The sequence below is a fragment of the Lepus europaeus genome, chromosome 5 (assembly GCF_033115175.1).
Source record: "Lepus europaeus isolate LE1 chromosome 5, mLepTim1.pri, whole genome shotgun sequence".
NCBI lineage: Eukaryota > Metazoa > Chordata > Mammalia > Lagomorpha > Leporidae > Lepus > Lepus europaeus.
In genome coordinates this window covers 56,518,032-56,533,631 of record NC_084831.1, presented here as the reverse complement: position 1 = coordinate 56,533,631, position 15,600 = coordinate 56,518,032, and the positions used below count along the sequence as shown (strand labels likewise).

At 45.0% G+C, this 15,600-nt stretch overlaps 1 protein-coding gene across 1 annotated transcript in view; it reads right to left on the bottom strand.

Annotated features, from left to right (window-relative positions):
* Positions 1–329: 329 nt before the first annotated feature.
* CACHD1 (cache domain containing 1) overlaps positions 330–15,600 on the bottom strand; it is a 241,146-nt gene continuing 225,875 nt past the window's right edge. The window contains exons 23-27 of the mRNA XM_062191475.1: positions 14,691–14,842; positions 13,450–13,611; positions 12,191–12,268; positions 11,238–11,339; positions 330–2,003 (exon numbers count right to left, since the gene is read on the bottom strand). Coding sequence (XP_062047459.1) covers positions 1,765–2,003; positions 11,238–11,339; positions 12,191–12,268; positions 13,450–13,611; positions 14,691–14,842 — 733 coding nt within the window. The 3' untranslated portion in view covers positions 330–1,764. The remainder of the gene's footprint in view (positions 2,004–11,237; positions 11,340–12,190; positions 12,269–13,449; positions 13,612–14,690; positions 14,843–15,600) is intronic.

The following is a 15,600-nucleotide window of genomic DNA, read 5'->3' as shown; positions in this document are numbered from 1 at the left end:
ATATATCTTCCATCTGCTGGCTCACTCCCCAAATGGCTGCAGGCAGTGGCTTTACCCACTACGCCACAGCACTGGCCGCGAGAAAAACCATTTATTATTAATGATACAGATTTAGATGCTCAGGAAGGAGGAATTCTGTATTTTCAAATGTTAGCTTTCTATTTTATCCAGTTATATCCTTGAATCTCTTTGCATGTTTGAGATGATCAAAAAGTCCCTGAAGTTGACTGCCGCACGGGAGGAGGGCCTACTTTCAGTTTGCCAACTGCCCTGCTGGGTGACCAAGGGAACGGAACCTGCCTTGAGGCACAAGCGGCACACGAACAAACCATGGCAGCCACTCGAACTGTCCATCGCATACAGTTTATTTCACTAGACTGCAATTTTATACAGAGTATGAAGGGGTTTCCTGATAGCACATATATACGTGCCTTTCTGGTCTGCTTAAGAACCACATTTTTACATTATATTGTGATACCCTAGCATTAAAACATTATTCCACGGGTTTTTCCCAACTACATATAAACGGAGATTTACCACACACACGGTGCAAGAATGTCTTTATAACATATTTGAATCACAAAATGTGAATCTAAAATACATCACTGTAATTAGAACACTACTGAAATATTACAATGCCCCATGTTCTAGTAGCCAGACTGGATTAATCCCTGTATAGACCATAAAGCAGTTTGGTGGGTAACTTCGTAGAGAACCGGCAGCAGCTTTTAACTAAGACTTCAAATGAAATCTTTAAGAACAAAATTTCACAATTTTAAAAACTTCTTTGCTTATGTATTTAATTCTCAGAGACACAATGGGACATTTACGATTTTATAAAGTCTCTAAATAAGGAGAATAAACCCACCCCTTCCTTAGTGGAGAGGCTGGAGCTGACATGTTAGGTTTCGTAGAAACCTAAGAATAGCATTGTCAGGGGAGTGGAAATGAATTATAAAGAAACAAACTTTTTCTTAAAACATCTTCTCAGCCCCTCCCCCACCACACACAAAGAATACTGCATTACAAATAAAGATTTTTTTTTTCCCAATGAAATGATGTAAACAAGTCAGAGAGGAAGATTCTTCATTTTCCCATTCTTCGGAGTAGGGCAATGGGCTGATTATCAGTTAAATAAGAGGACTTCTTGATCAAGGAACCACTTCATGACACACACACAGCAGCTCGGGATAACTGCTGAGAATGTCTCTTGTGTTTCCTTTCTGTTCCCCCAAAGTTTGAGAATGTTTGAAAGTTCAATAAATAGTAGAAAAATAATCCTTTTCTTAGAAATTTTGAGATGCATCACTTAGAGCTTAACATACGTTCCGTACAGCCCCGTGGTATCCAGGTACTGCCAAGATACAGAGCGCGCACTGGCTGTACCCGGGTGTGCTGCGTTCCCGGTCTCCGCTCGGGCAGATTTCTCTCTTCCAGTTAAGGACAGCCAAGTGTTTCTGGCTCCTTGGAACATTCCTCTGGCTCAGCTTGACTCACAGGTTTTGTCTGTTTGGAGGTTGGCCTTGCGCTCCATTCCTCAGGCTTATTTCCCCTCCATCCCAGGTCAGCTTCACATCTTCACAAATGTGACCTTGCTGTGGTCTCTCTTGCTTTTAAACATGTCAACAGGCAGGAAGTGAGTTCAACCACTCTGGACAGTGCGCAAACACATGGAGTCTCTCGCTGTGAGTTTATGTTGGCTCTTTCTTTCCAGAATGCTCTGTGTTTCTTAGATCCCTTCTTCTCATGGAGGCGCGGGAGTCGTTAGCATTCTGCGTCGACAGTGTGCACGGTCACGGCTGCCTGTAAGTGGTGGCTGTGATGGAGCGTGGGGTGGTGCGGGCGGTAGTGGTGGAACTTGTGACTCAGTAGGGCAGCAGTCTGAGGCGGGGTGTCCAGGTCTAAGTCCTCGTCGTGGTTTCCCACGTCGACCCCGGCAGACAAGGGGTCGTTGTTGCATGGAGGGTTCTCACTGTCTTCCTGGGGGCTCATGGTGCTGTAACCTAGAAAAGGAACAAGACAAGCCACTGAGAGCTTCAAGGTGCAGAGAGATTTCACTTCAAGGTTCTAGGGCACTGGGAGGGAGGCACATCCTTGTCGTACAGAGGTGCGAACACGGGCAGACTGGCTGCAGGTGTCCAGGTAACTTATTTTTACTTGTTTATTTTTAAATACTTATTTATTTGAAAGGCAGAGATACAGCAAGAGAGAGGGTCAGAGAAAGAGAAAGAAAAAGAGAGAGAGAGAGAGAGAGAGATCTTCCATCCACTGGTTCACTCCCCAAATTGCTGCAATGGCTGGGGCTGGGCCAGGCCAAAGCCAGGAGCAGGAGCTCTCTCTGGGTCTCCCACGTGGGTGCAGGGCCTAAGTACTTGGGCCATCTTCTACTGCCTTCCCTGGCACATTAGCAGGGAGCTGGATAGGAAGTGGAGCAGCTGGGACTTGAACTGCTGCCCATGAGATGCCAGCATTGCAGGCAGAGGCGTAACCTTCTACGCCACAGTGCAGGCCCTGAGGTAACTTATTGTTAAAGAGATCTAGAGTTAATTGGCTTACTCCAACCATAAAACAACTACATAATAATACATAATAATTTTAAACAATAGGAAATATGTAGGAGAAAAATAAACAAGAACTCTCACCTCAAATCCCTAAATTAACAAACCAAACATTAAAAAAGATCCAAAGAGGACAGATCGGTTGGGGGCTGGAGGGGAAAGTCAGGATTCAAAGTGCCTGAATGTGATGCCACAGTAACAATAAAACAACTGTCACTGTTGCCTGCACACCTGCTCCATGACAGGTGCTTCTGCCAGTTAATTCTTGCACACCAATAAGGCATGCATTTTAATACCCATTTTATAAGTGAGGGAAATGATGATCAGAGAGGTTAAGGAATTTGCCCAAAATCCTCAGACCTAATCAAACACAAGCTACAGATATACTCACAGCAACTGGCAGAGGAATCAACCATTCTCTGTGTAAGCTAGCTCACCATATTTAAAGATTAATTTCTTTTGGTATTCTAAGTAATACACGTTTCAAAAGAAAATACCCTTGTTGATCAAAGGATTCCATTCCAAGAACCTTGGCATGCTTTTAAATATTGCAAAAATCTCCTTTAAACATTTTGAGAAGTGACAGCTCATTAATATTTTCACTGCATCTACAGTTAGCATCAATCAGCCCTTACCCGTGGGTAGTGCTAGTCACATGTGTGGCTTCAAAACTGATGTGTGTGCACACAACCAAGCAGGAGTAGCTGGTTTAAAAATGTATGCCCTGTGCAAAAATCAGAAAGATCATTCTCCGTCGTTGATGAAACAGTATTCAAATGACAGAATTATCCAACAGTCCAATTCAACAATATTTATTGGGAATCTACTATGTACAAGTCACTGATTGGGCAACTGGCTGGAAGAGATATGGAGATGAAAACCTGGTGTTGTGCAAACTCAAAAGGTGGTGTTGACAGATAAAACAAGGCACACCTAGGTCATTCAATCATTCATTTATTGACAACCATGATGGGCTGGTGAGAGAGATGACAAAACATGAATAAGAGATGTCTCCTTTCCTTAATGATTTTACAGTTGAGCATGAGACAGGTGTCTAAAAGCTACTCTTCTGCTAATGCAGCTACTGGTGAGCACCATACTTGAAATCCCAATTTCAATTCTGGCTCAGGGGATGAGGAAGCTTCATTGAAGAACTCCTATTTCAGTTGGACTTAGGTGGATGAGTAGGACTGTGATGAAAAGAAATGAGCAAAGGGCCCCAGAGGTAGGACAGGCCATTTGTGTGCTGTGTGACTTGGATGAGTGCCTGCAGGAGCTGGAGCACAGGGCATGGGAAGGCAGGGGGGTAGGTTACAGTCAGATCAGAAGGCTCAGGGCAAAGAACTGAGAATGAAGAGACAACACACGACCAAGCAGATGCACGATCATTGCTGTGTTGAGTTCTGGTGGCAGTTAGGAGGTTATTGCAACAGCCAAGATGAGAGATGAAGAACTGAAACTAGAGGAGTGGGTCTGGACTGATCCGACAGCTCTCTGAAGGCTGGAAGGAAGAGAGGTCGGCGAGCAATCAGCTGTGGGTGACTAAGGGCAGTGAGGGATGGGTAAAGGTCACTAAGACTTTAAATCAGGATGGTGAGGAAGACAGGGAGAGGCAGAGACCAGGTCTTAGGAAAGAACATGGATTTTGTTTCTGAACATCTTAACCTGGTAAATCTGTGGGTCACACACGTGGAGATCTCAGGGGCATTACCTGCCATCAGTACAGAGGAGGGAGCGTTCACTGACACAGGTGTCTCCTATTTCTGAGCCCTTCTAGGACTGAGGCAGGTGCCAGAGTAGAGGCTGAACAGAAAGGAAAAAGGGTAAGCTGAGGCCTCAGCTCCCGAGAAGTCCACGGTCCAGAAGAGGACACACACATATGCTAAGACAAAGGCATGGAGAAAGGAATTCCAGCCAACGAACTTGACCTAGATCCATGAGGGTCTTGGCACATGCAAAGGTACAGCAGCCCGACAGGCTCTTTATGGGTCTTGGGGCTGGGTGGAAGGTTTGGTTTGTGCACAGAGAAGTGGAAGATGCCGCTGGGCAGGTGGGCTGAGGCCCGACTGCAAAGGCAGGTCAAAGCTCTGAGCGAGGGTTTCCTAACGGGTGGTGAGCGGGTGGCAATGAGGAGACTGGCTCAGAGGATAAGAAGCTCAGAGGGCAGTGCGAGCTCCAGGAGATGGCGAGGACCTGAAATGGGACAGAGACAATGTTTGGAAATGGAGCAAGAAGCTGCCTTCAGGAGCCTGCTGAGTGCAGAGGAAGCTGGATTTGGTGACCAAATGGACTTGCCTGGGCAAGATACAGGGCGTTGCGTAAGATGAAGGTTGCTAGGGTCAGAGGCTGGGCAAACAGCGATTCCTTCACCCACAACTCAGAGACCAGGAGCCAGAACACACGTCACACCCTCTCAGCTTTGGCAGCGCTGAGTCTTGTGTGTAGGACCAGATAGGAAGTTCTAAAGCCTCAGGGACAAAGCACTTCATGCTACACATGTGAACGACTGAGTAGAATCCTCAACTCAGTGTCTACGTTGATGACTCAAAACCCTCCTGGCTGGCCTGCCACCTGTGCTGAGCGCAAGCACCCGCAGGAGCTGGTAGTTCATTCCTGGCGTTACTGGTGACGGCCTTCTGCTTGGCTCCCTCCCCCATCCCATCTTGCTATAGTGCTTTGTGCTTCAGTCTGAAGGCCTTCTCTGGGAAGCCTTCCCAACCAAACACACGGGGTCTCGAGCGCTCTTTCTGTACATTTATATGACATTGGGTATACTTCTCGGTCTTCAATTTTGCCATCTAATAAAAATATAGAGTCCATTAGCTATTTCTTTCTTAAAACACAGGGATTTATTTAAGTCCATGCCTTACACAAAGCAGGTACTGAAAACAAAAATAAATCCTCACCCACCCCAATACTGTATTTCCAAAATGATGATATGAGTGAGTTTTAGTTATCTGTGGCTGTACGTCTTAGACACTCACCAGTCTCATCATCACCAGCACACACACTAGGCTGGCTCTGCCCAGCAGTTCTGATAATCCTATGATGCTATGAACCCAGTTGGACACAGGCCCTAGACCACATCCAGGTTGGTAGGGAGGGTATGGAGCTGACTCTAAGGCAACTTGGAGACCACCCCACTTCTTTCCTTTAAAAAATTTATTTATTTATTTGAAAGGCAGAGTGACAGAAAGACAGCTTCCATGTACTGGTTCACTCCCCAGATGGCCCAGGCTGAAGCCAGGAGCCAGGATCTCCAACCAGGTCGGTAGCAGGGACCCAAATACTTGGACCACTTTCTGCTGCTTTCCCAGGTGAATTAGTAGGGAGCTGGATTGAAAGCAGAGCAGCTGGGACTCAAACTGGTGCTTCAATTTGGGATGCTGCTGTCGCAAGCAGCTGGTTAATCTGTTTTCACCACATGCTGCTCCATTTCTTTTTGTTCTTGCTGTCTGATGAGAACCCCAGCAGAGGTTGTTCCCAAGTAAAGTCTTCACACCAGGACCATTCCCTTTAACTTCCTCCCTAGAATACTACTGTCCAAACTCCTGTAACTTCCTCTTGTTTTCTCACTCAATAAATTGTTTGCTCAGTGCCAGGAGCGAGGAGTACAGACGGACAATACACCTGCTTCATGAGGAGGAAGCACAACTTACAACACAAAGGATATTATTTGGGACCACTTTTAAAAGCAACATTTCTTCATTAGTCAAAGGCATATATAGGAAAGTGTCTGTAAAGCTCATGTGAGAAACAGGCTTCAGGGAAGAGGCCAGGAATCCATAAAACAGAAAACCAGGATTCTGGGGCCGGCGCTGTGGTGTAGTGGGTAAAGATGCCATCTGCGGGGCAGGCATCCCATGTGGGAACTGGTTTGGGCCCTGGCCTCTCCACTTTGGATCCAGCTCCCTGCTAATGCACCTGGGAAAGCAGTGGAAGATGGCCCTGTACCCATGTGGGAGACCCAGATGAAGCTCCTGGCTTAGGACTGGCCTGGCTGTTGCAGCCATCTGGGGAATGAACCAGCCGATGGAAGGTCTATCTCTGTCTCTCTCTACCTTTCAAATAAATAAATAAATCTTTAAAAAAAAAAAAAAAAGCCAGGATTCCACATCTGCTCTTGGTCACGGTATCTGCTCACATATTTATTTGACGGTTCCTAAGAAACCTCTCTCCACTGTAATAAATGGGAGATCCCTCTGGGGACTCATTCACCATCTGGTGGCCACAGACAGTAACTGCAGGGGAATATAGGCGCAACCAGAAAAAGGCCTGGTGGTGTAGCATGTAGCTTTTGTGCAGGTTTCCCAGGTTCAGCAAGTGTCTTTTAAGTATTTTGGAATTCACCAGGAACTAGAGAAAAACTCCCCTTTTCAAAAAAAAAAAATTTGTTCAATATATCTTTGCATAAATTTTCTAATAAGATGACAACCAAATACAAATTCACAAAGAGCATACAAGAGGACTTCAAAAAGTTCATGGAAAACGTAATTTAAAAATAAGACAGCAGACTATTAGAAAACATAAAATTATCAAGAGAAATAATGAGTAAAGCAGATATAGTTAAAAACATATAGAGATGGGGCCAGCGCTGTGGCGCAGCCCTGGCCTGAAGTGTTGGCATCCCATATGGGTGCCGGTTTGAGACCCAGCTGCTCCACTTCCAATCCAGCTCTCTGCTATGGCCTGGGAAAGCAGTGGAAGATGGCCCAAGTCCTTGGGCCCTGCACCTGCATGGGAGACCTGGAGGAAGCTCCTGGCTCCTGGCTTTGGATCGGCTCAGCTCCAGCCATTGTGGCCAATTGGGGAATGAACATTGGATGGAAGACCCCTCTCTCTTTTTCTCTCTCTCTCTTTGCCTCTCCTCTCTCTGTAGCTCTTTCAAATAAATAAATAAATCTTTAAAAAAATATAGAAATGATAACTGTTTCTAACCTCCACCTACAAATCTTAAGAGTTTGCAAGAAAAACAACAACAACAAAAAAATCAGTCTAAGTGGTCTTAGACAACTAATAAAAATAATCCTATTTTTTAAAAAAAATTCTCAACTTGGGTGGTTTTTTCCTCTAAGATGGAAAAATGAAAATCAGTTTCTTTCAAAATGTAAAACTGTTGGTCATATAAAATATTTCTAAATAAAATTACAGTCTAATGTTTCCAAGTTTAGCTTGGTAACATTCAATTTTAATCCTAGGAGTATCACAACTCTGAACCATATCACGCAATAGTCTATGGTTGTCATATATTTCTACGTCTTAGAATTCCTTCACTGGTTAGGCCAGAACTGCAGCACCACAATTCTACCAGTTCAAGGGCCAGTGCCAATGTCACACTGCCCCATGGGATCTTCTATAATCTACTTGCAGATAAAAGTACAGCGTCTTCCTCTTTCCTTTTGTTCTATTCCTTTAAGGAAGCTGTCACATTCTACCCTTTATCAGCCTCATGAATACCAGCATTCATTTATGGTTTCCTCCCAAATTATAAATTCCTTCAGGGCAAGGTGGGCCTTGAAGATAGGGAGGTTAACCTTGAGCTCCAAGCTTATCAGATTATTCCATTTAGTCCTCACAACAACTTTAGGAGGTAGGAATTTGAATCCTACCCTTAAGTAGTAGGAAACAGAGCTGCAAAGTAGCCCCACTAAAGTCTCATCTGCCTACTAAAAAAAAAAAAAAAAAAAAGAAGGGGAGGTTTGAGGTCAGAGTCACAGAGTGGATTTCTGTACTTAATGTTTATGTACAGCTTATCTTCGAGGCATCACAGGGACAGTATCTGCAGTGACCCATCTCCCAGGTTCAGGGATATGACAGCAAGCAGCTAAAGTCTATTGATTTTATGACGCGTTTGCAAGAAGTGGCAAGTCAATGCCTTCAATTTCTTCTGGCGTTGCAGTCTGTCTGCATGGAAAACTATTTTTTTATTCCTTGGGGGATAACAGGGATCCAATTATTGTGAAAAATGAAAGAAACCGAGCCCTTAGCTGGCTTCCCTGGACTGAAGATACTGCACGTTCCTTTTATCTAAGCTGTTGCTTCATTTGCCATTTTCCTAAGACAATGGGAGAGGCTAATGGAACATTGCAAACATCACCCAGAAGTCCAATTTGGTATGGACGCAATTTTATTAGAGAGAGAAAAAGGATTCGTTGTTTATGCTGAATAAGAAATCATTTCTTGTTGAACTTTAGTAGCCTCAAACCTGTTTTATTATTCAAAGGAGAAGGCACAGAGCTGCCTGGCAGCAGAAATTTATGCAGGTTCAAAGGTTTTTTTTTTTTTTTTTTTTTTTTTTTTTTTTTGGGAAAAAAGCCAGAAAGCCAAAGAAACTGAAAAATTTAAAGTTCTGCCTTGGCTCTCCATAGAAACGCAAGGTTTTATTTAGTTGGTGGGAACAATGTCATTCAAAGCCCAAATTAATAGTCTCTGATTTACAAAACAGAGCTTTCACTTCTCCTGTTTCCCAAAGGGAGCCTGAATACCTGGCAGCAGTGCAAAAGGCAAAGCTGTGTGCTTGGAGGATTCTCTCTGCCTGCATTTTTTTCGCATAGGTGTGGGAGAACACTGTTTGAAGGCTTTTTCACCCCACACCCCCTTAGGTGTGGAAAAAGCTGAGTCAAAAAGGCTTAAATATATTATTTATGCACTTGAAAAAGAGGACCCAATTCTGGGAGAAAAATAAAGATTTCTAGGAGATTTCATCAGCTCACTTAAAAAATAAAAGAATGTTCCAACGACAGGCATACTCCTGCCTCTCCTGTCCTTTTTCTGTGGAGTGGGGGCAATGATGCTTAGAGACTAGGATACACCTGCTGCTCTTTGTGACTGTGAGTAAGCAAGATGGACTTTGGGAAGGTGAGAAGCCAAGTGGTATGCCTAAGTCTTTGGTAGAACATGTGGACTTCGTCCATCTGAGAGTCACTTTTTTTTAATATTTATTTATTTGAAAGGCAGAGTTGCAGGAGAGAGAGAGAGGCAGAGAGGCAGAGAGAGAGAGAGAGAGAGAGAGAGAGTCAGTCTTCCATTTGCTGCTTCACTCCCCAAATGGCTGCAACAGCCAGACCTGGGCTGATCTAAAGCGAGAGTCTGGAGCTTCTTTGGATACCCTACGTCGGTGCAGGGGCCCAAGGACTTGGGCCATCTTTTACTGCTTTCCCAGGCATATTAGCAGGGAGCTGGATAGGAAGCAGAGCAGCCAGGACTTGAAGTGGTGCCCATATGAGATGCCGACACTGCAGGTGGGAACTTTACCCGCCAGGCCACAGCGCTGGCTCCATTTGAGTGTCACTTGGTACTCAGTGCCTCTTCACAGTTTAGGCTTGATCCTTGCTGAGTTTTTTCACCAACATTTTTTTTTTTTTTTTTGCTTTTTTAATCTTTATTTTAAAGGCACAGTGACAGAGAGAGAAGAAAGTGAGATCTTTCAGCTGCTAGTTTACTTCCCGAAAGGCCGCAATGGCAGGTCAGGCCGAAGCTAGGACCCTGAACTCTATCCAGGTCTCCCACATGGAAGGCAGGGGCCCAAGTACTCAGGCCATTCTTCTCTGCTTTCCCAGGCACGTTAACAGGAGCTGGATTAGCAGTGGAACAGCTGGGAGTGGAACAGGGGCTCATGTGGGATGCTGGTGTCACAGGTGGTGGCATAACCCGCTTTGCCACACGCAGACCCCTTTCATTAACTTCTTGAAGACCCCCTCGAATGCATGGATTTTAAAATTATTTTGCACCAAAATACACTTATCTTTTAATTCTGTTTTCTGTCAACTTTTTGAATCATCCTTGTGTAAATTCCATAACTTGGTACACAATAATCCTTTGCCTCTTATAGTTTTTGCTCTGTTCTTTCACTATTCTTCAAGGTTCAGTACAAAACTGTTCCTTTGGTAAAGCCTTCCCTGAGCCTCTCAGACAAGGTAGAGAACGCTGGGGGACAGCACATACTTGTCACATCCCAAGAGTATGTGCCTGGGAGAGCGATGAATGCTGCTAATATTTGCCAACCAGCAGTGCTGGGTGGTAGGACCTAGAAGAGTCAAGTGGTTGGTCAGCAGATTCTATTTAGACAATAGGAATTCTTTTTTTTTTTGATGAATGATCTGTTAAAAATTTATGTATTTTCATTTTATTCGGAAGGCAGAAAGAGGGAAGGAGAGATTTTTCATTGACCGGTTCACCCTCCAAATCCGTAACAGCTGGGGCTGGGCCAGGCTGAAGCTGGGGAGCCTGGAACTCAATCCAGGTCTCCCATGTGGGTGGCAGGAACCTAAGAATTTGAGCCATCACTGTTGCTTACCAGGGTGTGCATTAGCAGGAAGCTGGAACTGGAAGTAAAACTGGGAACTGAGCTCAGGCACTCCCGATATCGGCTATGGCATCCCAGGTAATGTCTTACCCACTGCCCAAACACCTGTACCCAAATCCTTTTTTATGGAGACCAATTTGGAAATGGTCAGTGAGCTCAGAGGTCATCTGGCTGCGGCTGTGGCTAGGAGTGCTGAAATATAAGCTAACATGCCCTGGCTCCTAGAATACAACATCATGCTATGGGATGTCTCTTGGGGAAACTATGTCAAAATAATTTATGGGATAGGAAAGAGAGAAGGAGACAGCGAGAGCATGCCCACCCAGGAGGACCCCAGTTTCTCGGGTCTTCAAACCCAGGAAACTAGAACTTACCATGATCACTTTCCGTTCCTGATCGACCCCAGTAGCGGCGCCTCCTTTCTGGGCTGTGTGCGTGGCGCTCGATGACAGCAGCTATAAAGCGAGTGTTGCTGACTGCGGGAGGTCAAGGACAGTGAATGTCACTCTGACTGCTGGTACGTGCGTTGCAAGTACATTTGCCCTGAGAAGGTTCACTGGTGTAGGGGGTAGTTATTCTTTGGAAAGTTAGAATAAATAATCAAAACAATTTTTTTTTTTTACATTTAAAAAGCAGAGAGAGAATCTCCCATTGGCTGGTTTACTCCCCAAATGCCCACAATAGCCAGGGTTGGGCCAAGCCAAAGCCAGGAGTTCAGATCTCAAACCAGACCTCTCATATAGGTGGCAGGGAATCAAGTACTTGGCCATTACCTGATATGGGATGCAGGAGTCCCAAGCACCAAATGCCTACCCCAGAATGAATAATTTAGAAAAATTCTGAGGATGAGGGGAGCTGATTTTAGAACTAGTACTTATTTATACTGGTATATTCCCAACATCCATCAAGCAGCTCTGCTTCGGGTAGCGTAAAGCCAGAGTATCTCATGAGTAATGAAACTATTTTTTGATGAAAAATTCTCCCCTTCTCCCCGAGTTATAGATACCAGTTAAGAGAACAAAAACATGCACACCTCAAACTCCCCTCTAAAATACTGTGCTGGAATAGTAAGGAGGTGAGGAAAGGATGGGAAGGGTGATTCATTTTAAGCTAAAGCATTTAATGCAAAGCAGACAATTTTTTGAGATGCTCTAAAACAAAGCAAAGACCTATGCTTACTCCTAAGGAATATGGGAGAAAAAAAAAAACACCCATCATGCCAAGGCCTCTTAAATTTTAATATAAGCCAAAAGGATATAAGAAAGAATATTTATTTTGGATTAGCCTCCCGCTGACACATTCTGCAGCAAGGCAGCTGAATACTCACTGATGCCTCTGTCTTCGTGGCTGTCGTCGTCTCTTTCATCTCTGTCATTCTCCAGGTTGGACATACGCACTGACATTTCTACCCATCATTAAAAAGAGAGAAACATGACTATTTAATCAAACAAAACCACCAGCTTTAATACCCTGCTGAGTGCTTGTTTGATGGCTGGGTGACAGCATTCCATCAAGAATGAATCCTATCTTAGAACAGAATGAACTGATGCCCCATTTTTTTTTTTTTTAAAGGAGGAGGAAGCAGAAATCAAAAGAACACGAAGTGAATAATCAGGAGAGGCACCTGAAATTGAATTCTGAAGAAAGAGGAGAGAGGTTGATGGAGGCCAACAGATCTTTAATCCTTTACTAAAGCACCTGGAACGGAAGGAAAGGGGTCTAAACCCATGACTGCTTGTGTTCACAAAACGTGTTACAAAAGCCTGTAAGGCCTGGATTACGGCTACATCTAATGTAGTCAAATCTTACCAAGGGGAAAGTGTGCTGTGATCAGCCTTGTTGCTAAGCCAGGCAATAGCACCTGGTGATTCCCCACTTCAGGACTGCAGCTCACTGTGAAACATTCCAACATCCACCTGCCATTAAGACTGCAAGGGTGAGCTAAGCCGCCAGGAGGAAGAATGAGTTAGCTTCACCTCCATGCAGGTCAGGCTAACACATACCTGGTGGCTTTAAGAAGGATGGGATGGCCTCTAACAGTTTTGTTCCCTGATGACAAATAGATGCTACACTTCCAACTTTTGGTATCAGGGCCACGATTACAGATTCATGATCATTTTGTATTTGGCTTCAATTACATATCCTGTTTTAAGAGATGTGATTATTCAAATGTGTCCACTCACACAGGTTCATATTCTTGTCAGCAGTGCTCTGGGATACCTTTGATTCACTTGTCTTTTGGGAATGGCAAGGATAGCACATCTGACAAGCAAAATTCACTACTCAGCATCCCAGCCCTTGTGCCTGGCCCACTACAGAGGCAGGCTGCAGTGAGGTAATGCTGATAAGGAGAGAGGACCCAAGGCTGTTCTGGGGAGTGACATGGAGCTTGTAGGGTTTAGGCACTAAAGAAGCAGGCAGGCTTTGGGGACCTGCAAAATAACCCCACAGAAGCTGAAGACGCAGCACTGTTCTAATTCCTTACAGGCTTCCAGAACTGGCCACTGCCCTTCTGGCCTTGAAGCAGCCTGAGGGAGGCTGCTGCCTCTGCTCTCAGGGGCAGTTGGAAATTCATTGTAAACTCACCTTGGGCAGCAAGAGGAGACATATGCTGGTGGCTGCGGCGATGGATCTGGTGGCGGTAGGCATACACGGCCAAGACTAGCACCATGATGCAGCCCATGATCCCTCCGGCCACAGGACCCACGGGGGCACTCTTAATCATGTTTAGTGTGATCACTTCATCACCTTCAGTGAAGCAAACAAACAGATGCTCCTTGGCAAAATTACCCAAGCACGATAGGCAGGGGGGTTGGAAACAGGGTGGTGAGACAGGAAGGAACACCACGGGAAGGGGTTTGGGGAAGACACATAAAGAACATCGACTTCATCATGGTAAAAATGCAGTACACTCAGTAAAAACCATCCTTCAGTTTTACATTGCGATTCTTTCCCTGGGCTAGCCACATATGGTAGGACACTCTTTCCTGATGCTGGGGAAAGGCCATGAGTGCAGCTCCCTGCCAGCCCTGTGATCACAAGGAAAAGCCACTCACACGCTCGTGTGCTGTGTTGCTAAGTTATGGTGATTGCTAGGTTTGGTGTGTTAGATGCACTTTCTGGCAAGGGTATTTTTAACTCATGATGGATTTATCAAGACAGAATCCCATTGTGAGTCAAGGAGCATCTGTGTTAACTATAAATTTTTGACTCACCTGCCAACTCAGAATTAGGACTAGGTGTTAATTCTAGAAAGACAATGAAAAAAAATCTCAGGGGAGGGACAGAGTCTCTTTGGTCAGTATTTTCAAGGTCCTAGAGACTGATCTCAGAGGCTCCTCTGCCTATGGTGTCCCCAGCCCCCACCCTAAGCAGCCTCAGTTGCACTGGGTACTTCTGGCTTCTGTTGACTCCAAGGCTCAGAAGTCTTAGACTTGTGTCTTGCAGAAGTTGGGAGGGAAGGTTGCAGCATAAATAGCTGTGCAGCGATCACTTTGCATATCGCCAATCGTGTGCTTCTGACAGCTGGGACACACATTCAAACAGACCCTGGAGTTCAGCCAGGCGGAAATTAGGCCTGATATTTCTTAGAACAAGCTTTATGGGAATGAATTCCAGGCTTACAAAAGTTGGCAGGACAGATGGCTGCTCACTCTGTCTGCACGGAACCTGAAGGTAATTATCTGCCTTGGCTTTGTAACTAAAGACTACTGGTGAAGCAGTCTAGAAAGTTGAGTAGAGGACAATTTTAATATTTCTGTCCTAGTATATAGGCAGGAAAATGTGTATTCAAGAATCAAACTGTTCTGGGTTCCCAAGAAACATACCTATTGCTCCCATGTCATCAACGTAAGGACTTTTTGCTCCCACAATGCCACCGAAGCATTCCTTCTGGGGTGCACAGTAGGACTTGTCGAGGTGAGTCTTTCCATCGCTGCCCACCATGCACCACTCACAATCCAGCACCCCAAAGCAGTCCCTGCCAGAAAGACAGTCCATGTCCAGAAGGCAGGGGACACATACAGGCTCGGGCTCAGACTGTTCCCCTGCTCCTTTACTTCCTTGTAACATGAGAAAAGCGATAGTCTGCCGGGAGGTAGCTGCTCTATGCCCCTCAACAACTTTGCAAATGAGAGAAATGAAACTGCTCTCTGTGAGTTAAATTATGATACACACATCACAGATTAATGCAAGATTATTCAAAATCATCTTAACACACCAAATAGAAATGGTGCCTAAGTTTGGGTTGACATTACTCAAGAGTGTGTTTATTACAATGAAGCAAGAAAATCAATGAACTCTCTTCATTTCTGCAGTCCATGAACCCCTGTTCTACTGCCCTGCTTCTTCATGGTGTGTCTCTCATACTACTTTTTTAAAAAAACATTTATATTATTTATTTGAGAGGGAGAATTACAGGGAGAGAAGGAGAGACATATACAGACGTCTCCCATCTGCTGGTTCACTCTCCAAATGACTGGGACTGGGTTAGGTGGCAGCCAAGAGCTTCATCTGGGTCTCCAACATGGGTACAGAGGCCCAAGGACTTGGGCCATCTTCTGTGCTTTCCCAGGAACATAAGCAGGGAGCTGGATGAAAAGTGGAGCAGCCAGGACTTGAAGCAGCAGCCATATGGGATGCTGGCATTGCAGGCAGCAGCTTAACCAGATACCCTAATCCCATATGGGTGTCGGTTAGAGTTCCAGCTGCTCCACTTCTGATTCAGCTCTCTGCTAT